The sequence below is a fragment of the Girardinichthys multiradiatus genome, chromosome 3 (genome assembly GCF_021462225.1).
Source record: "Girardinichthys multiradiatus isolate DD_20200921_A chromosome 3, DD_fGirMul_XY1, whole genome shotgun sequence".
Taxonomy (NCBI): Eukaryota; Metazoa; Chordata; class Actinopteri; order Cyprinodontiformes; family Goodeidae; genus Girardinichthys; species Girardinichthys multiradiatus.
The window spans coordinates 8350431-8374129 of NC_061796.1; the positions used below are offsets into that span (position 1 = coordinate 8350431).

At 39.3% G+C, this 23699-nt stretch overlaps 3 protein-coding genes across 7 annotated transcripts in view; 2 read left to right on the top strand and 1 right to left on the bottom strand.

Annotated features, from left to right (window-relative positions):
- The window catches only part of LOC124865666 (collagen alpha-1(XIV) chain-like), a 189246-nt gene extending 186741 nt beyond the window's left edge, over positions 1-2505 (top strand). The window contains exon 48 of the mRNA XM_047360967.1: positions 1128-2505. Coding sequence (XP_047216923.1) covers positions 1128-1393 — 266 coding nt within the window. The 3' untranslated portion in view covers positions 1394-2505. The remainder of the gene's footprint in view (positions 1-1127) is intronic.
- Positions 2506-2654: 149 nt separating this feature from the next.
- mrpl13 (mitochondrial ribosomal protein L13) lies at positions 2655-16482 on the bottom strand. Of its 3 annotated transcripts, none has more exons than XM_047360969.1 (7): positions 16327-16482; positions 15171-15294; positions 14027-14120; positions 12763-12823; positions 8876-8962; positions 7465-7586; positions 2655-3394 (listed from the first exon to the last, which is right to left on the bottom strand). In XM_047360969.1, the coding sequence occupies exons 1-7, from the start codon at positions 16351-16353 to the stop codon at positions 3370-3372; spliced, it is 540 nt and encodes a 179-aa protein (XP_047216925.1). In that variant the 5' UTR covers positions 16354-16482; the 3' UTR covers positions 2655-3369. The 3 variants fall into 3 exon arrangements, with proteins under 3 accessions (XP_047216925.1, XP_047216924.1, XP_047216926.1); XM_047360968.1 differs by lacking the exon at positions 2655-3394 and adding an exon at positions 5763-5856; XM_047360970.1 differs by lacking the exons at positions 2655-3394; positions 16327-16482 and adding exons at positions 5763-5856; positions 16160-16254 and having other exon boundaries at positions 15171-15295.
- A 971-nt stretch (positions 16483-17453) lies between these two features.
- On the top strand, positions 17454-23231 carry dscc1 (DNA replication and sister chromatid cohesion 1). Of its 3 annotated transcripts, none has more exons than XM_047361523.1 (9): positions 17454-17746; positions 18896-19064; positions 19511-19645; positions 19743-19833; positions 19927-20065; positions 20209-20261; positions 20371-20525; positions 22666-22840; positions 22947-23231. In XM_047361523.1, the coding sequence occupies exons 1-9, from the start codon at positions 17577-17579 to the stop codon at positions 22985-22987; spliced, it is 1128 nt and encodes a 375-aa protein (XP_047217479.1). In that variant the 5' UTR covers positions 17454-17576; the 3' UTR covers positions 22988-23231. The 3 variants fall into 3 exon arrangements, with proteins under 3 accessions (XP_047217479.1, XP_047217480.1, XP_047217478.1); XM_047361524.1 differs by having other exon boundaries at positions 22675-22840; XM_047361522.1 differs by having other exon boundaries at positions 17455-17746; positions 22692-22840.
- The last annotated feature ends 468 nt before the right edge of the window (positions 23232-23699 follow it).

Consider the following 23699-nt stretch of genomic DNA (forward strand, 5'->3'; position numbering starts at 1 on the left):
ACAAGAAATAACTGCTTATGATTATTTAGGCAATGAAGCTGTGGTGTTTAAAACTAACAAATGTTTTCTGAATCTACAACCTGTTTTCCCTGTTTCATTTTCTGCATCCGATGTTTTTTATTTGTGCTTTCTAAGAAGTAAAAAGAAAAACACAGACTTGAAACATTCACTGTCACATTTCTGTATCCATGTATGAATTTCTAATGGTGTATGTTTCCTTTCTGTAAAAAGGGAGATGGTTCTGGGACTAACGTTTCTACTTCCTAAATCCTGTCCCAGCAGTTTGAGATGTTTTGTCTGAAAATCTTTCTGTCTTTGGGTTTTTCTTCTTCATGTGAGGTAACATCTTCTCTCCTGCTCTCTTCCTCCTCCCCTTCCCTGTTCTCCCTTTTTGTGATTTGAAGCTCCACAGGATTACAGGAATGATTACTGAGGAAAAATCTCCATCTCTCCTCATTCTCCTTCTCCCACTATGCCTTGTTCAAAAACATCCAGACATTCCCCAACAGGCCAAGCAAATTTCAGCTCTCTGGAGTTTCTTTATCAGTCTTGAAACATACACTTAATTTTTTTGACCCGCCCCCTAATTTTGGGTTAAGTATCAAATTCGTTAGAGGTAATAGAAGCTGTTTTAGTCTTAGTTGGAACATTTGATACAATATGTCTCATAAAGCAACCAAAAACATAACACCTTCCACAATGCTGCCACCAACAATTACTCATGTTTCTCTCCTATCGCCTGCTTTTGGCTCAAATCTCATTAGAGCTAATCACTTCTTTCAAAGCCCAATCAATCAGCTAAACAGTGATAAATAGCACTCCTTCCTGACAGCCTGGTTTACCTGTGCACATCAGATTATAACATGCTGAAAATCTATATTTTACCCCTGGAGTAATTTCACTGATTTAATAACTAAAAAAACTAACACATCTAAGCTTTATTTAACCACTCTGAACTAGTGAGACCTGTGACCCTGCATGTCTGTCTGCATGCCTGATGTTCCTGCCGAGTCTTTTACCTTGTTTTAACAACACTACATCATTTTTATTGGTTGTTGCATCTAGTTTTAGTTTTCTTTTGCCTCACTCCAGTCCTGACCCTAAATATCCCCTCCGTACCACTCCAGTCCAACCCCTGCCCCACAGCGGCGGCTACCAGCCCTACAATCCTTCCCTCAGACAGCTGTACAACCCCGCTGCAGTGGCGTACAACAACAACCAAGGAGGAAGCGAGGAAGATGAGGAAGAGCAAGACGCCAACTATCAGGGTTACCACTCCCAGTACTACCCACAGCAGCCCTCCCAGTTTAATAACGGGCACAATGGGTACTACCCGGGAAACTCTGACGATGTGGAGCTGAGGTCCCCGGGGGTCATTAGGAGGCTTTCATAAAGCATGGTCACGGAGGAGAACTGAAGAGGAAGAGCGGACTCACCTTAAGTGCTTGAGCCCCAAAAGACAAAACCCATACACTATGGACATGTGCACTCTTCTGAAACTGTGGTGAGAACCCTCCACCCTGCAGTGGGTTTCCTCCAAGGTAAAAAAAAAAATGTAAATATCTCTGTGATATCTGTATGATATGTGTGTAAAAGGGAAGTCCGAAAAGTGCCTGATCTGTGTCCCCTTCGTCCAGTGATAACTCAAACCTTGAACCCGTTCTTTTCCATCCTACAGCTCTGTGAAGCTGCGTGTCTCCTGGCAGCTGACCACTGAGCGTGTAACTGGACATGTGCATCTTGTTTCTGGAGCCTGAATATTTCCTTTGTCAAACCCCAGAGAACAAGCGCCATCATTTGTACAGTCTGCTTTTTATAACGACTCCCTGCACCCATTCTCTTCATTTCAGTGTTAAACTTAACTCTGCCTGCAGTATTGTTGAGTTTTCTACTTTAAGTTTCGTCTTTCATTTCTAAACTGTTAGTTTACAATTTAAACTTTCAGAAGCAGGTTTTATTGAAAAATTGAAGGCTGTTACATTTTGTCCTGCAATACTTCATTCTCATCTCAAAATGAAGTTTTCCTACTAAAATGTCAACAAAAAACTAAGCTGTTGTGTCTTGTGTTGCATCTCCTTTAATTTTCTTATGCAAATTTGATCCCACTCACTGTGGAAGCTGTATCGGTTAAACTTTGACCTCTTGCAGAAATTAGATAAGAGGTATTTTAACATTCACATAAAAAAATGAAGTTGGAACACTTCTTACATTTTCTCACCTCACAAACTTCAATATATTTTCTTTGGATGTTATGTGATAGACCAACAAAGTAGTGCATAATTGTTGATTGAACAGAAATTGACAATTTCCAAATTTTTTTACTGAAAATAAACTGAGACATGTATGTGTTCAACCCCCCTTCATCCCTATACCCTTAAAAAAAATCAAGTTTGCCCTCATAGAGGAGATATATTAAACATGGAGGTAGATAAAGTTGACCTTTGTAGCCTACATGTGGTAGAAAACATTGCACATCCCCATAAACAGAGCCGTCTGTGAGAATCTGTTGAAAACTGATGCTCAGAGATCTATTCCAATTTGAAATTCATGTATTACTTTGCTTTCACTTTATAATGATGCAGTACTTGTGGGCTAATTATATAAAATCACAATAGTATAGTAAAGGTTGTGGAAAAGCACTGAGACACCGCATGTTTGACTACTGCACCCTTCGGTACAAATTAATGTGTTTATTTTTCTGAATTTAAAACCACAAAAATACAATAAGTCTAAGACAGGTTCAATAAAAACATTTTACAGCATTTATGTAAAGCAGTTTTGCTTAGAAGAGATGGTCCATTAGCCTGTTTTACAGTTCAATTAAACAAGACTGAAACACAAGAAGAACACAAGTCTCGACCACAGTCACCATTCGCAGCATGCTGATCTCATTACTTGAACACAATAATTGCTTTCAGTGTGAGACCTCCAAAAGGCAAAAACCTAGCTCTAACAGATGTCACGTTTCTGGGCCAAGTCCGATTGCTTCATGGTGGCATAATCTGGAGGAGAACCCACAGAATGGGATTTTCTCTGATCGGAGCTGTGCCGCGTGGTGAAATCTCAAGCTGTTCCTGGATAATTCAGCTCTGCTGTGGTTCCGTCATGGTTAATACCGCTCATGGACAGCTTTTGTGTGCAGCCCTACACAAACAGAGTGATGGGGACCGGGTGGTTGCTGCTGGCATGGAAGTTGTGGCTTAGTGCTTTGAATCCAGGCAAAATTCGATGGCAGTTTTTGGAAAACAAAGAAACCTCTACTGTAAATTTACAAGTCGGATTTTATGAAAACAAACAAATGTTTGAAGCCTGCTGCTTTCTGTGTTTAATAGTAAAATCCAGCTTCAGTTGCTCTGAGGAACTTTGATTTTATTTCATCTTGTAGTCTTCAGGTCTACAAAGAAAAAAAACATTAGGAAAACACATTAGTATTGCGAGCGACTTTGAGGAAATAGACAGAAAGTAACAGATGAGAAACTGGACAGATCGTATCGCTTCTTCTTTTAAGCTTTTCAAAATGAGTTTAGAGCCAGTATCCCGCTTTTGTGTTTTTTTCCCCCTTTAATTTTGAGAGATTGCAGCAGACAGGTCTTATCTGCGGATGCTGTATGGGTTTTGTTACAACGTGGGAAAAATGTAATAGCTCTGCTATCAAATACAGCAGTAATGTTTATACGGGGTCTGGGTGCTTGCTTGTGTGGTATGTGTGCATTTGTTTTATAGAGGTGGCTCGTCTAATCATCTCTTGCCTCTGCTTCAGCATTTTTCAGAAAGAATATGAACTACGTGTTTAATAAAGGGTAATGACTGAATTACCCTGTGAGACCTAAAGCCTGTTGCACATGCGCACACACAAACAACACACACTTGATGAGTAAAATGAGTAAGGCAGAGTGCGAGGCTGAGATACGTCTCCTAGATAAACCGGGATTAGTTTGACCTTGATAGCTGCACGTCGGCCAGCCGGAACGAACGCACGAGCTGATTGGATGACGACACTGAGCCAATACCCAATTAGCGAGGGCTCATTCATCACCTTGAACATGCACTCTGACATCAAGGAGAGGCGTGTTGTATAAATGTGTATTATGCACACGATACATAAACTGAATGGAAACATGGTTTTGCTTCATTGATTCGCTTCATTTAGGCATTTTAGCTCAAATGTAACAAAAGTAAATTATGTTCAAGCCAAAGGCTTTGAGAAAATATTTACACCAATACGTGCCTTGCGAAACAGATCATGTCCCTTGACCTTTTTCATTTGGCTATGATGCAACCTCAAACATTAATGCTTTTTTTTGTGTGATGGACTGACACAAAGTGAAGTGATAGGAAAATAATACAGTTTTCAGGATAAAACGTGAGCCATGAATATGAATTGTATACGAATCTCTTCAGCTCCTCCAGAGTTACCATGGGCCTCTTATCTGATTAATGCTCTCCTTACCAGGCCCATCAGATTAGGTGAACATCCATGTCTTGGTAGATGTGATGATGATTAAACAGTGCTCCATGAGATGTTTAAAGCTGAGATTACAACCCTGTTTAAAACTTCCTCTCTGACCCGTCTACTGCGTTTCTTGGTTTTCATGATGCTGTTTGTTCACTAATGGTCTTTTAACAAATTTCTAAACAGAACAGCTGCATTTAGACTGAGATTAAACTACAAACAGGTTGATTCTTTTCGAATTAGGTGATTTCTGCAGGCAATTGGTTACAGTGAATTTTATTAAGATGTAGAAGAGTAAAAGGGCGTAAAAAAATACAAACCTCACACACCAGATTTTATTTGTCAAAAAAAAATCATTTGAAAACCATGTATTATTTCCCAACCACTTCACAATATGCACTACCTACTGTTGTCTACCAGATTATTGCCCAATAAAATACCGTTTGTGGATGCAATGTGACATTATGGGGGAAAGCTCATGGGGTGTGAATACTACTGCAAGGCAAGGTGTATTGATACTCTTTCATAGTAAAAATAAATGTTTTATCCCAGCCTGAATTAGAGTTTTGCGTTGATCTTGACAAAGTAGTCGGAAATTATACTTTGTTTGATCTCGAGTCGTGTATTTGCAAGAAAAGACAAAAGCAGCAGCGACGCTAGCAGAAGCAGTGACTTCTGCTCCACATGAACACACTGTTTGTACCAGGACTATAATATAACACCTGTGTAGTTGGCAAACTGTATGGTTTAAATGAAAGCAGAAATGCCACAGGGAAGCAGCCCAGTACTTCATGTCGCTGTTGATGACTGAGTAATTGATTTTAACCTGCAGTGGGGCCCCTGAAGATAGCACAATCCGTCTCTGTTTTACTGGAAAAACCAGAGACAGGCGTCTGAAAACAAATAAATCCAGAAGAGAAGAAATGTCACGTGTGCTGGGGCATGGAGAGGCAAGCAACCACGTGACAAAGATCAAAAGTATAACAATTTACTTCCCCTAATGTCATGACATTCACTGAACAAAGGCATGAGGCATTTCAGTGTGTGCTCGAAGCTCACTGTACCTATTCCACTTCTATAAAAGAACGTTAAGCATCTCATTTACTCTATGTATGAAATATTTAGAACATTATGGAGAGTCTAGACTTTTAAATTAATATTTGGGTGCTAAGCAACTGAGCAGTGAACCTGACCTGAACGATGGACAAACTGATGGATTAGCAGATTAATGAATGCAAGGGCTCCATGTTGGGCAGTTGAATAGAGAGCGCCCTCGGCTAACTCGTTAGAATGAAGATGCTGTGTTGCGGGGGGGGGGGGGGGGGGGGGGATGCGCCAGCATGACATTACGATGCCAGCAAACTGCAGGTCACAGTGTCAGTCTAATCTCCAACCTGAAAATACTTGAGCCAGAAAAGCCATGAATATGATTATGTTAAGCAACAGATGTTATGTCTCTCTTTCACACACACAAATACACACACACACACACTGCTTCCAGGCTGCAGGGAAAACTCCCCTTTCTGAGCATACTGCGGTTGTGCATCAGTGTTCATTCATTTAAAAAGCTGCTTAGAATATCATAAAGTGCACTTACACCAACATACATAAGACTTACATAAGAAACAAAGGCTTATTTCTATGCAACAGAGCACAACAGACTCCTTATTATGAATAAAGTGGCCACCAGTTCAAGTTTCAGTCATTGTTTGCCATGCATATCCTGTCACAAGCTGGCTGACAATCATTCGCTCCCCAACCCACATGTGTTTGTGGTTAAAATACAAAAACACCATCTTTAAGTCATTCTGCTGGAGGGGAGCGGTGTCCAAGTCAAACCAGCCACAAGACAGTGGCTGGCATGCTTCCTGACAGGAATCTGTTTAAGTGTCCGTTGCTTAGGAGGACAAAAACAACACACAGCTGTGTGTGTGAGAGCACCTGGACTGATCATTGGTGGGCAGTTCTGAGCAGAATAACTTTGAGAAATCCCAGTCTCCCATTTGTACACTTGTGCATAAAAACTTAAAAGGCCTTCCAGAAGTATTCATACCCCTTATTTATAAATTTGTTGAGTGTTTCTCATTTCACCAGTTAGTTTTGTACATTTAAAGTCATTTTCTACATTCTACTCAGTCCAGTGCAAAGAAAATGTGTTATATGACACCGATAAATATCTGCCAGCAGGAGGTCCCTAAGGGTTATTTCTGTTTGATTTGGGGTCATCATTTTATTACCATCAGGTGGCCCAAGCTGGGAGCAGAACCAGATTAAATTTGAAAACAGTGTAATACAAAGTAATCGTGTTCTCAGATCATGTACATGACAAAATGGCAATTTCCTGGTGCAAATTAGCGAAGGGCTGAAATTGGTCACACAACCACCACAGACAACAGTGCATCTTATTGGGATTTAATATGACAACAAACCAAAATAAAACACAGGGTAATACTGGAAAAAAGGTGGGCAGAGGTTCACCAAAAAAGTACACCCACAACTACAACACAATGGTTTAGATCATAGCTTGTTAGAATGGCCCAGTCAAAGTCCAGACCTAAATCCAATTGAGAACTGAACCAGATGTTTCAGGTCTTATTTGTAAAAAAAAAAAAAAAAGTATAATTTTCCATCCACTTCACACTTATGATCTACACTGTGCCAATTTATCACATAAAATCCCAATAAAATACATTTGAATCTGTGGTTGTAATGTGACAAAAAAAGCTTTAATTTCTGGTGCAAAACACTGCAGTTGCTCTGATGGTCAGAAATACATCACTTAAAGTCCACAAGTTGACAAAACACTAAGATATCAGAGCAACTAATAGACATACTGAATCAAAGGGGCGGTTACCTTTCTGAGACTTTATCATCAATGACACACAACTTATTTCAAAGTGATTTTCATCACTGGTGCTCAGGTTCTTTAGAGGGAATGCCATATAAAAAGCTGTGATTGTTATGGGTGCCAAGTTTTAGACACAAATAAATGACTGAGGGCATCTACATACGGGATCCACAGCCTGGGGAAGGCGTCGATCTCCTCCTGAGTGTACTCGCTGAGCTTCCTGGGGATTTCTCTGGGCTGAGGAAGCTCCTCTGTCAGATTGGCTCGAATGTCATCTGGCAAGTCCTACGCAGGAGAGGGACAACGTTTTTTTAGGCCATAAAACTCAGAAAGGAGGAAACAACAAGGAGGGTGTGAAAAGAAAAAGGCCATCAATTCTACCACATAAGTAGATCAGATATTCTACACAAGACTTGAAGAAAGCATCAGGGTCCATTAGTCTCTAGTGTTAACGGTCTCATTGTTATTCAATACAGATGCCAGTATGCCTACGGGTTCATTTAAGGAGCAGGCAAGAGTTCAGCAGCAATCAAAAAACCTCCAAACTTCCAAGAAGTGTAAAAAAAAAAAAAAAACACACTGCTGAATGCTCTGAATTGTAGATTACACTGCAGACAGTGACAGAGTTCAGAGAGGCCGTCAGCAGCTAACATTGGCTGCTAACTTCTGGACCTAATTTAATGCTGTGCTGTCACACATGCAAACATTAACTAAATAAAATAAACAAAAACAGTGCGGTTAACACCACTTGAAGAAACCAGGGTTTTAAAAACTGATGTCTGATGCCTCTTCTTAACAACTCTGCATTAAACTCATTAAGGTAATGTGAAGCATCAGTGGCGGTGGCTGGTAAGATGTTCAGATGGATACAAGTTGTTAAACAATAGGACAGAGAACTTGGAAATACAAATGTTTCCATACACCTGTTTTCTTGTGCCATGCTTTCCCAGACCTTAAACCAATTTGCAGACATTGAACCTTGCATAGTCTTAGCTGTCCAGTGCAGCAGTAAACTTCCCTGCAGCTCTGTTCTGGTCTACACAACCCCCAGAGGGATGTAATTAGTCCCTTTAGCTACATCCCAGCTTAGCTCAGCAGAGCACAGCTAATTTTCTGCTCACTTCTGATTCTGATCAGGGTGCAAAGAGATTTCAATGGTTTTTGCAGAGCATCGTGTAGTGAGAACAAAGCTATGAGAGCTGTGGAAAGGCTCGGGTCGGGTGATCCGTTTAGTTTACCTGGAGATGCTCGCTGTGAAACCAAAAACAACACAGGTCCCAGTTTAGGTGGATACCTGAGAAATGTAGTAACTGGTGTGTGGAAGGAGAAAGGGGACTTGTTTACATATTTTAAATAAACTATTGGCTACAAAAAATCTAAAACTGCAACACAAAGAAAATCTTTGATTTTGTAAAATAGTCATCAGTGTAGCGTAAAAGGTGCTCCCAGTGTCTGCAGGACCAAACAAAAAGAAAAGGACTTCCTCCAAAAGTTATGAGATTTATGGAAAACAAAACTCTTACAGTAGGAATGCACATTGTTACAACTCAGAGACATGAGGCGAGGGGACTCACATCCTCAGGAAAGATGTGCAATCGTTGCATCATTGTGCGCCGGTGCAAATTTCGAGGCAGCATCCCATACACCGCCAGCCTCACAACCTGCAGGGAAGAAGGACAAAATGCAAACAATGACATTCCAATAACAGTCTCTAGCAACTCTACATATATGTTTTTCCTATGTTTACTTCTAAAATGAAACCATATTTTGTAAGGCGAGGAGGCTTACATGACTTGGACGGGCCTAACTAGACTAAGGTTCTGGAGAGAGACAATGGACAGACGCAGTGCTGACAAGCTGTTCTCCTGTGTTATTTCCACGTCTCCCGCCTCGCCTCCAAACTTCACTTCAACTCGATCACCGGCAGGACTCCCCCGTCTAAAACCTGCATCAGCAGCAGAGCCAGCAGCCGACTCAATGCCTCCTCCGAGACCGTCATCTACAGACCGGAACAGGTCGTTCACCTGATCCCAATGCTTCCCACCGGACAGGAGCAATTTCTATGGGATTTTTATTTGCTTACACTACCTGCATGAACGGCTGTTGTTGCAGCCGAGTGTTAAATGATTCTGACCAGGGCCTGTTTTTGTTTAGCATCAAATCAGGACAATGAGGAACATTTGGAGGAGCAGCTGCTGGGGTGCTTAGATTCCTCTGAGAAGCATATACAGGTCCTTCTCAAAATATTAGCATATTGTGATAAAGTTCATTATTTTCCATAATGTCATGATGAAAATTTAACATTCATATATTTTAGATTCATTGCACACTAACTGAAATATTTCAGGTCTTTTATTATCTTAATACGGATGATTTTAGCATACAGCTCATGAAAACCCAAAATTCCTATCTCACAAAATTAACATATCATTAAAAGGGTCTCTAAACGAGCTATGAACCTAATTATCTGAATCAACGAGTTAACTCTAAACACCTGCAAAAGATTCCTGAGGCCTTTAAAACTCCCAGCCTGGTTCATCACTCAAAACCCCAATCATGGGTAAGACTGCCGACCTGACTGCTGTCCAGAAGGCCACTATTGACACCCTCAAGCAAGAGGGTAAGACACAGAAGACATTTCTGAACGAATAGGCTGTTCCCAGAGTGCTGTATCAAGGCACCTCAGTGGGAAGTCTGTGGGAAGGAAAAAGTGTCGCAGAAAACGCTGCACAACGAGAAGAGGTGACCGGACCCTGAGGAAGATTGGGGAGAAGGGCCGATTCCAGACCTTGGGGGACCTGCGGAAGCAGTGGACTGAGTCTGGAGTAGAAACATCCAGAGCCACCGTGCACAGGCTTGTGCAGGAAATGGGCTACAGGTGCCGCATTCCCCAGACCTGGGCTACAGAGAAGCAGCACTGGACTGTTGCTCAGTGGTCCAAAGTACTTTTTTCGGATGAAAGCAAATTCTGCATGTCATTTGGAAATCAAGGTGCCAGAGTCTGGAGGAAGACTGGGGAGAAGGAAATGCCAGAAGTCCAGTGTCAAGTACCCACAGTCAGTGATGGTCTGGGGTGCCGTGTCAGCTGCTGGTGTTGGTCCACTGTGTTTTATCAAGGGCAGGGTCAATGCAGCTAGCTATCAGGAGATTTTGGAGCACTTCATGCTTCCATCTGCTGAAAAGCTTTATGGAGATGAAGATTTCATTTTTCAGCACGACCTGGCACCTGCTCACAGTGCCAAAACCACTGGTAAATGGTTTACTGACCATGGTATCACTGTGCTCAATTGGCCTGCCAACTCTCCTGACCTGAACCCCATAGAGAATCTGTGGGATATTGTGAAGAGAACGTTGAGAGACTCAAGACCCAACACTCTGGATGAGCTAAAGGCCGCTATCGAAGCATCCTGGGCCTCCATAAGACCTCAGCAGTGCCACAGGCTGATTGCCTCCATGCCACGCCGCATTGTAAGCAGTCATTTCTGCAAAAGGATTCCCGACCAAGTATTGAGTGCATAACTGTACATGATTATTTGAAGGTTGACGTTTTTTGTATTAAAAACACTTTTCTTTTATTGGTCGGATGAAATATGCTAATTTTGTGAGATAGGAATTTTGGGTTTTCATGAGCTGTATGCCAAAATCATCCGTATTAAGACAATAAAAGACCTGAAATATTTCAGTTAGTGTGCAATGAATCTAAAATATATGAATGTTAAATTTTCATCATGACATTATGGAAAATAATGAACTTTATCACAATATGCTAATATTTTGAGAAGGACCTGTACAGAAGTTTCTAGTAAGGGCTAGGCATGGGTCGGGGTCAGAGCCACGCTTCACTATATTTACATGAAAAGATTTTAACAAAAAAAAGAATCCAAAATGATCTAATTCTTTTTTATTAAAAAACAGGAAAACATTAGTTAGTCCCACTGCTGGTAATTTATTAATTATTTCTGGTATAATAATTTTATCGATAACCTGTTGCTCAGCTCTTCATATAAAAACACAAAATACAAGCTGTTATAACCATCTTCATGTAGAGCCTGCAATCTAAACAACAGTTATGGGTATAATATTTCCAAACAGCAGGATTTGTCTTACAAAACAAGAGGAAAATAAGGCAGCGTCGGTCAGGGCCATGCAGACTGCACTAGAGCTACACACATTTAACAAAACACATTAATGATATTTTTCAATATTGTGATTCTATCATTATGACAACTCTGCCACTAAGCATCATATTAGGTGTGGAAAAAAAACTCCAGGAAAGATCAAGTGGCCAAATATACTGAATGCATTGCACCTTAAATATCACAGCCTAACAAATATTGCATTAAAGCAGGTTTTTGTGATTGAGAAATTGCACATATGGAAATTGTGATGATGACTGAGATTTGACAGCTCTAGTGGACACAGACACGTCATCTTTGTATCTTTACTGTCGTGGCTTTAAATTTATAGAAGTCAAATATGCAACAGGGAATAAATAACCCTCCTTTTGTAAAGCAAATCTGCCCCAGCACCGTACATACGGCAACCGGACCCACCATACTGTGTGAGTAAGCTGTCAGGACAGAATATGTTTGACAAAAAAGAAAAAAACTTGACTATAAACTTTAGGACAGTATGACAGATTGTTGTTTTTTTTACTGTTTTAAAGAAATAGCTTTTCAAAAGCTACTGTTGTACCTAGATTTCCAGCTGGTGCCTTATAAAAGATCAGCCAAACATAAAATTATGACTTTGGACTTCTGGTTTTTCATTAAAACAAAACAAAATGAACAGATATTTTAGGCGTGCACGTTCTCAGTTTAGTCGTAAGATTAATTTAAGAAGCGACACCGGCGTTTTAAAGCAAATCATGAGAAACTGAGCATGAGAAATTTAAAACCTTATAGCCTCAGAAATAGACCATTTCACATTATGGTTCCTGTGTTTCATAAAAGGGACATAGAAGGTAATACTGATGTGTTTAATGTATGTATAAAATAATTAGTGTTATATCACAAGCAGTCTGGCATCACGTTTAACATAAAGAATAATCCTGGGACCATGAATATGCAAAAAGAACCTGAAGCTTTGGTGTTAGACTAAACCTGACAAGAGTTTCAGAAAATACGCAAATCCACTACCATCTAATCCCACTCTCCTGCATCACTTATTAATATGCACTAGCAGCCCATTGGAAAAAGGGGATAAGTGTCAGATCAGGGAATGGCACCCCTTCCTTGAATCTGCCAAACGTGGGTATTGTACTAATCTGTGTGTGTGTGTGTGTGTGTGTGTGTGTGTGTGTGTGTGTGTGTGTGTGTGTGTGTGTGTGGGTCAAAAATCAAAAATGCAGAATACGAAAAAAGAAGGCGGTGCAAGGTATCCTGGGCTGACATTTCTGAACGTTTAGAATTTAGTCTGCATAACACAAGCATCAGAATGCAGAGTTAGCGACGCAGCTCACCGCTTTTGGGTCCTTATGGTGAAGCTGAGCAGCTGTGACTTGTTTAAATCCACCAGGAAACCTTTAAAAAGATAACAAAGCTGTGTCAGTTTTACAGAGTCTTAAAGTGCCACGAAGTATTCAATCACATTTTAGTAGTCGACAGTTATGAAGTGGAAGGGTTAGACACATAGTTGTTAAACCTTTTGACAAATAAAAATCTAGAAAGGGTTTCCTTCCCCTTTACCCTGAAGTGAAATTCAGTGCAACCAATTGCTCTTCAGAAGTCACTAAATCAATGAGTACCATTTCTGTGTGTGTAAATCCAGCTGTTCTGTAAAGCCCTCAGAGGTTTGATTTACAATATCAGTGAACAAACAGCATCGTGAAGACCAAAGATTGCAGAAGACCGGTCAGGGAGAAAGATGTAGAGAAGTTTAAAGCACCCATTTTTCAAAAATGAAAAGTATAATGCACAACTAGTATATACCTATCATAACAAGGCGGTCCACCTAATACTGACAGCACTGGCAAAAAGAACGTTAATCAAACAAATAGCCAAGGGGCCGATGGTAACATGGTAGAGCTGCAGAGATCCACTGCTCAGCTGGGAAAATCTGTTGACAGCAACTATTAGTTGTCCAATATATCATTTCCTTTAACTTCATAGTTCTGTGTTGCTTTGCTTGGTCTACCAAAGAAAATATCTAAAAAAACAAAATATGTTGCAGCTTCTGGTTGCAACATGATTTGAAAAGGATCAAGTAATATGAATATTTTTGCAAGACACTGCTGGACACGGTGTGACAGTAATAACAAGCAGCTTTATATGATATATATATGATCATTTCTCCAACTAAACAAGACTGGGGTCTAGCAGGGACAAAAGTGCATCACAGAATGAAAGAAGTAAAACAAGGCACATCTAGCTAACATTTCCTGGTCTGAGCAGTGCTGTTTTCATTAATTAAACAACAAAAAATAACTTTCACAGGAAGTGTTTTAAGAAAATATGGACTTAATTCAAACATCAACTGTAATGCAAATAAATTACATGGAAATTGTAAACGATATTATTGGTGCTGTAAACAGCTCCACGTGAGCTAAAATGCTAAGTTTAAGCATTTATGACAATTTCTCTCTATGATTTATGAAAATACTCAACTAGAAAAATAAACTGATGTGATTTAAGCGCATGTACAAGTATGAAACAGTCGGTTTACAGGGACGAAATAGAAATGAGAATCACAGGATAGATAGAAATTAGCAGTGAAATCAAATTTACCCTGTATGTGATGAGTAGACTTTCTGCTCCCATTTGTTCCCCGAGAAAGCTACATGTTTGCTGTTTATCACCACGACGTGATCACCGCAGTCACCTGTGAACAGATCAGAGTGTTTTGTGTTGGTTGGTTTGTTTCTCCAGCTGACCGTTTCATGAATAACAGTTTAACAAAATAAAGTCACTGTTTGGCAGGGGATTAAAGATTCTCATTTTGCCTAAATATCAAAGAACGACTCATAAAAGCTAATGAAGGTAATTGATCTTCATCATATTTCACTTTGTTCATATGCCTAAAACTGATGACTTTTGTTTTCAGGAACTGTCAGATATAGCTGTTAAAAAAACTATCATTCAAACTCTCAGCACTTAAGCAGTGCTGTTTCAACCTATGTTTATGCTTTACAAAGCTCTTAATCAGTATACAAATATCAGTAAGTATATGCAGTTCCTATTAGCAGAACCTACATCTAAATATACATCTCTGACCAAAGCGAATGCAACATAGGCAACTGCAACACAAGCCGCCAGTTCATCCAATTAAAGGAGGCTCATTTTATCTGCTGATCCAGGTTGCACTAAAAATATCCAGCTAAATTTATTTTAATGACAGACTTTTTGAGTTGTTTTAAAGCTACTAAATATTTAACCTCACAGAAATGTAAGTATATAAATGCTTCTGTGATTAAAGAATCAAAGAGCACAGATTTTACAATAAAAATATTAATATCAATGCATCTCCTGATTGATATATTTAGACTTTTTTTAAACAAACTGCAAGCGTTACTTATATATCCAGATTAGAATGTGACTTTAAGAAAAATCTATTAAAAATATTGGTAGTTAAATTTTAAGAAGCGTTTGCGGCATTAAGAAAAACCAACAAAGACTAATCAGACTTTGAGATTTGCCTAAATTGAGCCTTTTTATTGTATTACAAATTACATTTTATAACAAATGAAATGTTTTAATTAGTCCACTGCTGCCATCTTCTGGCTATTTTAAACTTCAATAAATTTAAGGGCAGATTGTTGGCATTTCACAAAGAAAACTGTAGTTTCCAAGTTGTGTGAGGGTTATATAGGCGTTACAGTTACAGCTGTGGCCGATAAAAGAATCCCCTGCCTCGGACAGGGCCTTTACTCACTGAGAGCATGGTAGATAGGCTTGTGCTTCCCCTGTAATCTGACAGAACACATGGTTGCGATCTTGCCAGGCGGCTGCATCCTGGCATCAATGAGGAACCAGGATCGGGCAAAGGTGGCCCATTGCTATAAGGGGGCAAAATGGCAAAATGAGAACAGAATAATGGGACAAACCTATATACAATCCCTCTAATGAAGACATTTTAAAACAACAAATACAGAATAAAAATATTAGAATAAAGTTCTTTGAGTTCATTTTTTCAATGAGTAACATAAGACAACACACATCGCACCAATTTTAAAGCTTCTAAAGGGCTACCTGCTAAATTTGGGATTGCTGTTTAAGAACCTTTCACTTATAAATCTCCCAATGGTCATAGTTCATCCTATTTGTCAGACATGTTTTTTACTCTATAATTTCCCAAAAAAATCCCCATTTTGTCTGGTTAGTAGATTTTTAATTATCTCAAAAATCAGAACTAAAACTTAAATTTTTAATATTTCAGTCCTCGCTTCTGCATTGGGTGACCTGAAGATGATTCACATTGTTCCAATTAAACTGAATCTTCTTGAGTTAGATTTTAAATAGACATGTTTTACTCTTATTACTCTTAGTACATTTTTAAAACTAATCTGTATTAAAATTAGATTTGAAGTATTGTATTTTTTATTTTTATTGACCTTTAAATTTATGTTTCCCACAAATGTAATAATTTTTGTCATTTTGGTCTATGCAATTCTGATTGCCAGTTGTTTTCCTTATGCTTCTTAAATTACTTTTAGAACGACTTAAAACAAGTTTTAACTGTCTTTGCCTGTTTTTATTTAAATAAATCTGAGTGAACATCTATTTTTAAAACACTAACAACTCGACAACAGTTACGTATCAAAGTTTTGAAAAGATTTTGACAAATGGCCACTTCATATACAGTTCAAGTTAAATGCACCTGATATATGACAGCATAATGTGAAAGGTATAAAACACTTTAGCGGGTATACTACTTCACCAACAAACGCAGGCAGAGCTGGTTTGTTAGCTCGTCACTAGCACTGCGGCTCGTTCCATAGCAACGCTCAACTAACATCACACGTACGTGACGTCATATGTTGCGTTTAAATCATATAGAGACTACAGTGATAATATTAACGATAAATTACCTGAGCAGATCTGGAGAAACTTGACATCTTATTCGATTCGATGCTACACCAATATCCTCAAAACATTTGACCCCCCAAAGCAATGTGAGACACGGTCCGTCTAACAATTTCTCTCGGATTAAACACGTGTCTTGTTTTCATTCGTTCCAGCAGCATCTACAGTTCAATTTGTTTTTTAATATCAGGCACGTAAATAAAACTACTTTTACTCATACTCATTTTTTCATCTATGTTTGTTTTATTGGACAAAAATACAACGCCAGGACAACACATTTAGCTTGTATTTAAATTTCAAAAATCAAAACAAAAGCAAACAACTGGTAAATTTCCATTTGCCAGTCATTTCTACTCCAAAACCTTCAGGTGTCCGCTAGAAAGGGATTACATTTTTTAGCATCATACATCCAAATCAACAACAGAATGGCTTTATTAAAAGGAAAACAAGAGTCTAGATCTTAAATGTGTCAGAATATTTATGGGGTCATGTAAAGAGCAATGTGGACAAGAAAAGCCTTCTGAGAATCTGAAAGATTCGGATATGTTTTGCAAGGCAGAGTTGGCAAATAATGTCAAGTAAAGATGTGGGGTGTTGAGACTCCAGCCAATAAAAAAAAAAAAAAAAACGAACTAAATCAACAAAATATGCAACCGTGTTATTGTACCTCTTTATTTCTTTTTTCTCTCGGAATTTTTTTTTTTTCCAGGTAAATTGTACTGGATAAATGTCCTGTTATTTATGAAAACCTGGACAAACGGAGAAAAGTCACCTTCTGCAGGTGAACACCAGATCAATTTCCTTACATCGATATTATTTTTATTTATCTTTATTTACCAGGAAGTCCGATTAAGATTAAAATCTCTTTTACAGGTAATGTTCAAGGTAGCAGCCATAAAAATAGCAATGTAAAATAATCATAAACAATACAAATGATCACACAATCAACCACCCAAACCCCCATGTAAATATATATCCTCCTGTTTAAATGGCTCGATTGTTCCATCAAGGAACATTACATGGTCTGAAATCAAGCAGCCGATGTCACTGTCGTCAGTGACGTACAGAAAGCAACAGCGCCCTCTGGAGTCAAAACATCCGATGGTCGCAGAATTCGGTGTAACACCGGTGGTGGTTACCTCACTTCCTGTCCGCGACTGAACGGGAGAGCGGGGAAATCTGGCAGACAGCACCGAGAAAGTAACATTAGCAACGACTTCTTTCTTCAGCTTCTGTCGCAAAGCATTCACCGAAAATGAGGAGCTTAGAGGAGGTGCAGGCCACGCTGGAGATCGCCAAACTGAAAGAGGAAGATTTACTCCCAGCTGTCCAATGTTTATCATTTGGAGACAATGTGTCATCTGCAGACTACTGCCTGATGGAGCTGGATGAAACGCTGTGCAAACATATAGAAGCTGGAGAAAGGTAGTGAGTCTGAACCGTATGTTTGTATTCATAGCACGTTTTAACCTTTTGACAAAATAAGCTCTGATCTATTTCAAGGTTTCATAGAGTCATGGTTACCATCAGTAACATGCCTCTAACCTACCACCAGTCTGGAATCCAGATTTTTAACTACAGTTAAAACCTACTTAACAGGGACGTTTTTGAGGAAGCTAAGCAATTTGCCTCCAAAAATTTACATTTGAAAGTTTTCAAGAATCATTTATCAGTTTTCTACAAGTTTAAAGCGACTAGTCAGACTTTTTTACTCTGTCAAATCGGTCAATCTCAATTTAGGTGTGGTTTCTCACCTATTGTCCGTTTTTGAAATTGTTTTTCTATTTGCTTTTATAAATAGTTATTTAGTCAAGATCAAATCTGACCTTCCAGAAACCAGCTTCCTTAATGATCTGAGCTCTTTACAAGAGGTACATTTGCCTAATGGTTGTTTTTCTTCCTTATTTTCAGGTTTTCTAATCAAATTCTTGCTTCAAATATGTTTACTTGTATTTATTTGAGTCAAATGTAAGAACTGAAGCATGAATTTTATTCAAATTTGGCATCAAGGAAACATGGAAGAAGTTCATTAGGAGGAAAAGCTATCGGCTATCAAGTTGAGCCAAGTTGTTATAAAATCCATATGGTCTGGTCGATGATTTTCAAGCCCTCTCCATGTTTCTGGCAGTACTGCTGCATCACCTGCATCTTACAAAAATAGATTTATAATGAGCCCAATCCTATTAGTTAGTCCCACCTAAACAACCTACCTTAAGCACACAAATACAATTAATATGCTTCAGAATCTTTAATGAATTTGATCAAAAGTCGCTTGTCCACCATAGATCTTGCTAATACAAGCTTGATTCTTGTGCCTCTTGTGATGTCATTGTCCCAAAAACAGCAGAATTCGCTTAGTCAATTTCTCCCTTCATTGTGCTTTTAAAAACTTCCATTTTATGAAATGCTGCAAAGGAAATCCAGACTTCATTACCCAGCCTTGTTCGGTGTACATATGTTGGTGACAAACAATGCTCCATTAAAGTATGTTTGAAATCCACTTTGATTGAGAAGATCATCAAATTAAATTTAGGATGGTCAAATGTACCTAAACCAATATTTTCTTGTTGCCAGTCTTGTTATTCGGGGGGATAAAGAGGAGCGCGCAGTGCTTTGTAGCAGCAATAAGACCTATGACTTGAAAATAGCCGACACATCCAACCTGCTGCTGTTTGTACCCGGCGGCAGAACACCAGATCAACTAACCGACAACCAGGACAGCTTTCATGTGGTGCACACTCAGGTATTGAAATCTCACATGAAAATAGCTTTTAGCAGCCAACAATCTGCTAATTAATTCAGAAATCACATAATATGACATAAATTATAATTGAAAAATTTATTTCTCTTGCTCAATCCCTTCCAAATATAAGACTCATTATATAGAATCTCAACATTGCAGTTATCCCTGTTGCTCATGCATTTTTTTTTTAACTACATTTCTTCCTTCCACTCAACTTTTAACCATTTTGCTTGGTTAGAGAAAGCTGTCATAACCAACCATCCTGCAAAATAACAGAAATATAAGCTTGAAATATATCGCCCCTTGTGTATAAATCTAAATAACATATGAGTTATACTTTTGGAGTCGAATTACTCAAATAAATGAATATTTCAGTGACATCTTTATTTATAAAGACACTCCTTTAGACCATATTAATACATGTTCTTTTCCTGCCTCTGTCTCAGGTTTGGGGGTTCTGTAACAGTTACTGGGAGTTGAGGAAACAGAGACCTAAACTGAAAAAGCTGAAGAAGCTTTTAATGGAAAATCCTTATGAAGGACCTACATTAGGGGAACAAGAAGAGAACACAGAGAACAAGGTGAATATTATCATTATAGTTAAATATCTCTTAGGGGAATTACTAACAAGCAGCCCTGTTTTTGTAGCTGTCAGTAAATGGTTTGTTCTGTTGACAGTACACAATGGAGGATCTATTAGAGAGGATTCAGGCCAGTGAGGAGGAATTAAAGACCCACATGGAGACCATCCACGCCTGTCAGATAGAAGGTAAACAATGTTATATAGGCTTTAGGATTCCTGAGTGTTTACGTTGATTTCGTTGATAGGTACCTACCTAAAATGCATCTTTCTTCCCTACAGGATACTGGCGTGTGCTGGACTTCGACTATGAGATGAAGCTTCTCGGTCACGTGACCCAGCTGGTGGATTCTGAGTCATGGTCCTTCAACAAGGTCTCCCTTCAAACAAGTGTGGAGGAGCTGGGTCCACTGGAGCCCAGGTGAGGAAATACAGATTATTGTCAGATGGATTTGGAGATTTGCTTTTAATGAAAGGTTTCGTTGGCTTTCTGAGTATGTGCTGTAAGGTTTATTATGTCTTAACTCAGCCAAATGCAAACTCCAACGTCGTCTTTGTTCACAGGGAGATGATTGAGCACTGTTTAAACTGCTATGGAAAACGCTACTCTGAAAATGGTAAATAATCTGGGAAAATGCAACTGAGACTGGAGCATTTCATTTATTTACTGGTGATTTTCTATACTAACATATTTGTTTTTATTCCTACTTTATTTGGTCTGCACAGGCGAGGTGTTCTATGCATTGCATGAGGATAAGGTGTGTTGGGGCCTGGCGCTAATGTTGCTGCAGAATGTTGTCAAGTTCAACCTGAAGGAGTTTCAGTACGTCTGGCAGCAGAGTGTCCCAGAGGGCATGAGTACCAGACTGGACCAGTTAAAGGTGATCTCTTATAGCTGGAAAAATACCCTTTACCTGCAAAAACTCCATAGTTTTTTTTTCTCAGTGTAACTTTATCGGTCTCTCCCGATAAAGCTTTTGGGTTTTGCATTTTCCTTGAGTTTGAAAATATCTGCTGAGAGCTCCACTACCAGGTAGAATGGCAACTGTGTCCAGTTTATCCTGTCTTTATAACGAAGGACTTTATATAGTTTAGAAATGGCCTTATAATCATTTACAGATTGATGGGCATGAGCAATGGCTTCTTTAAGGTCACTGCTGATGTCTTTCCATCCTGGCATTGTGTTGAAATATACAGGTCCTTCTCAAAATATTATCATATTGTGATAAAGTTCATTATTTTTCATAATGTCATGATGAAAATTTAACATTCATATATTTTAGATTCATTGCACACTAACTGAAATATTTCAGGTCTTTTATTGTCTTAATATGGATGATTTTGGCATACAGCTCAAGAAAACCCAAAATTCCTATCTCACAAAATTAGCATATCATTAAAAGGGTCTCTAAACGAGCTATGAACCTAATCATCTGAATCAACGAGTTAACTCTAAACACCTGCAAAAGATTCCTGAGGCCTTTAAAACTCCCAGCCTGGTTCATCACTCAAAACCCCAATCATGGGTAAGACTGCCGACCTGACTGCTGTCCAGAAGGCCACTATTGACACCCTCAAGCAAGAGGGTAAGACACAGAAAGAAATTTCTGAACTGAATAGGCTGTTCCCAGAGTGCTGTATCAAGGCACCTCAGTGGGAAGTCTGTGGGAAGGAAAAAGTGTGGCAGAAAACGCTGCACAACGAGAAGAGGTGACCGGACCCTGAGGAAGATTGTGGAGAAGGGCCGATTCCAGACCTTGGGGGGCCCTGCGGAAGCAGTGGACTGAGTCTGGAGTAGAAACATCCAGAGCCACCGTGCACAAGCGTGTGCAGGAAATGGGCTACAGGTGCCGCATTCCCCAGGTCAAGCCACTTTTGAACCAGAAACAGCGGCAGAAGCGCCTGACCTGGGCTACAGAGAAGCAGCACTGGACTGTTGCTCAGTGGTCCAAAGTACTTTTTTCGGATGAAAGCAAATTCTGCATGTCATTCGGGAAATCAAGGTGCCAGAGTCTGGAGGAAGACTGGGGAGAAGGAAATGCCAAAATGCCAGAAGTCCAGTGTCAAGTACCCACAGTCAGTGATGGTCTGGGGTGCCGTGTCAGCTGCTGGTGTTGGTCCACTGTGTTTTATCAAGGGCAGGGTCAATGCAGCTAGCTATCACGAGATTTTGGAGCACTTCATGCTTCCATCTGCTGAAAAGCTTTATGGAGATGAAGATTTCATTTTTCAGCACGACCTGGCACCTGCTCACAGTGCCAAAACCACTGGTAAATGGTTTACTGACCATGGTATCACTGTGCTCAATTGGCCTGCCAACTCTCCTGACCTGAACCCCATAGAGAATCTGTGGGATATTGTGAAGAGAACGTTGAGAGACTCAAGACCCAACACTCTGGATGAGCTAAAGGCCGCTATTGAAGCATCCTGGGCCTCCATAAGACCTCAGCAGTGCCACAGGCTGATTGCCTCCATGCCACGCCGCATTGAAGCAGTCATTTCTGCAAAAGGATTCCCGACCAAGTATTGAGTGCATAACTGTACATGATTATTTGAAGGTTGAAGTTTTTTGTATTAAAAACACTTTTCTTTTATTGGTCGGATGAAATATGCTAATTTTGTGAGATAGGAATTTTGGGTTTTCATGAGCTGTATGCTAAAATCATCCGTATTACGACAATGAAAGACCTGAAATATTTCAATTAGTGTGCAATGAATCTAAAATATATGAATATTAAATTTTCATCATGACATTATGGAAAATAATGAACTTTATCACAATATGCTAATTTTTTGAGAAGGACCTGTAGTGCTAGTTTTTGATAAATGCTAGTTTTTCTCATGACTTCACATGGCATTGTATTTATATATTAAGAAACTTACAAATAACTGCCTTTTCAATAAAAAAAAACAGTTTTGGTTGGTGGTCATTACACACTTAAGTTTTTACTTCTTAATATTATCTCAGCCTTGTCTGCATGTTGTTGAATTTGAAGAGTTCATTTCATTTCCTGACCTCAGTACTGGCAGCTTTATAATTCTTCCAGGGGGTTGCTCTGGTGGATCGAACCTCCCACCCAGAAACCATCCGCCTGCTGCGAGTGGAAGATCTCCCAGAGGACACAGTGGAGCGCTTCAATCACCTCTTCTCGCTCAGAGAGAAGTGGACAGAGGATGACATCACGCCTTACATACAGTTAGTGGCTGCTGTTTGACAAATATAATGAAAGAATTTCAGTTTTTATTTTTTGTTCTTTACTTTTGGGTGTATTTGAATAATCCTTTCTCTACTCTACATACAGAGACCTTTGTGGAGAGAAGCAGACCACCGGAGCCCTCCTGACCAAATATGCTCGATCATCAGTGCAAAATGGAATCAAAGTCTTCAATTCAAGAAGACCTGTGGCTACATGATGTATCCTGGAAGACCAGAGATTGATTTCCATACCAGTGAAATCAACGTACCTAAAATGTTATATTGCAATGAACGTGTAAAGTTTTTAAATCAGTTTGGATCTGTCGGTTTTTACTATTGTCTGTTTAAAATCGTGTAGTAACAAAATGTGTAATAAAATAAAGTAAAGTTCTCTGCATTGTTTTTTTGTGATTTTTGGCTTAAACAAATTAGTGGCTGCCATTGGAAGTTAGCGAGAGTTGTAGGATGGTTTTCCACAAGGTGGCGAGCTACACCACAATAGACCCTTGTCGCTTATCAGATGACACTTAAAGCAGATTGATTTGAATTACTGGTCTATATGGCCCCTGCTTACTGCAAACTCTCAGATTACGGTAGGATTGTTCTACTCTTAGTCACATAGACCTAAAACTACTAGAACTTATTGCTGTTAAAGAAATTGGTTCATATTTCGATCTTTTAACTGGAAGATCTGCTAAAACCTGCCTGCACCCTGCAGTGTTTTTCCTAATCAGAATCAGCTTTATTGCCAAGTTTGTACAGACAAACAAGGAATATGACTCCGGTACACCTTGCTCTCAATAATAAAGAATATCTTTTTAAATGTACACATATATATAATTGACTTTACAATGGGATA

Bases quoted from the DNA above. Each gene is read 5' to 3' on its own strand.
- dscc1 (XM_047361522.1), top strand. From the start codon at position 17,577: ATGAGGAGCTTAGAGGAGGTGCAGGCCACGCTGGAGATCGCCAAACTG. The intron at 17,747-18,895 runs GTAGTGAGTCTG...TCTTGTTGCCAG, and splicing joins CATATAGAAGCTGGAGAAAG to TCTTGTTATTCGGGGGGATA. The intron at 19,834-19,926 runs GTAAACAATGTT...TCTTCCCTACAG, and splicing joins CCACGCCTGTCAGATAGAAG to GATACTGGCGTGTGCTGGAC.
- mrpl13 (XM_047360968.1), bottom strand. From the start codon at position 16,353: ATGTCAAGTTTCTCCAGATCTGCTCAG. The intron at 12,824-14,026 runs GTAAATTTGATT...ATCTTTTTAAAG, and splicing joins GTCTACTCATCACATACAGG to GTTTCCTGGTGGATTTAAAC. The intron at 8,963-12,762 runs GTGAGCTGCGTC...TCTTCCCTGCAG, and splicing joins ACCATAAGGACCCAAAAGCG to GTTGTGAGGCTGGCGGTGTA.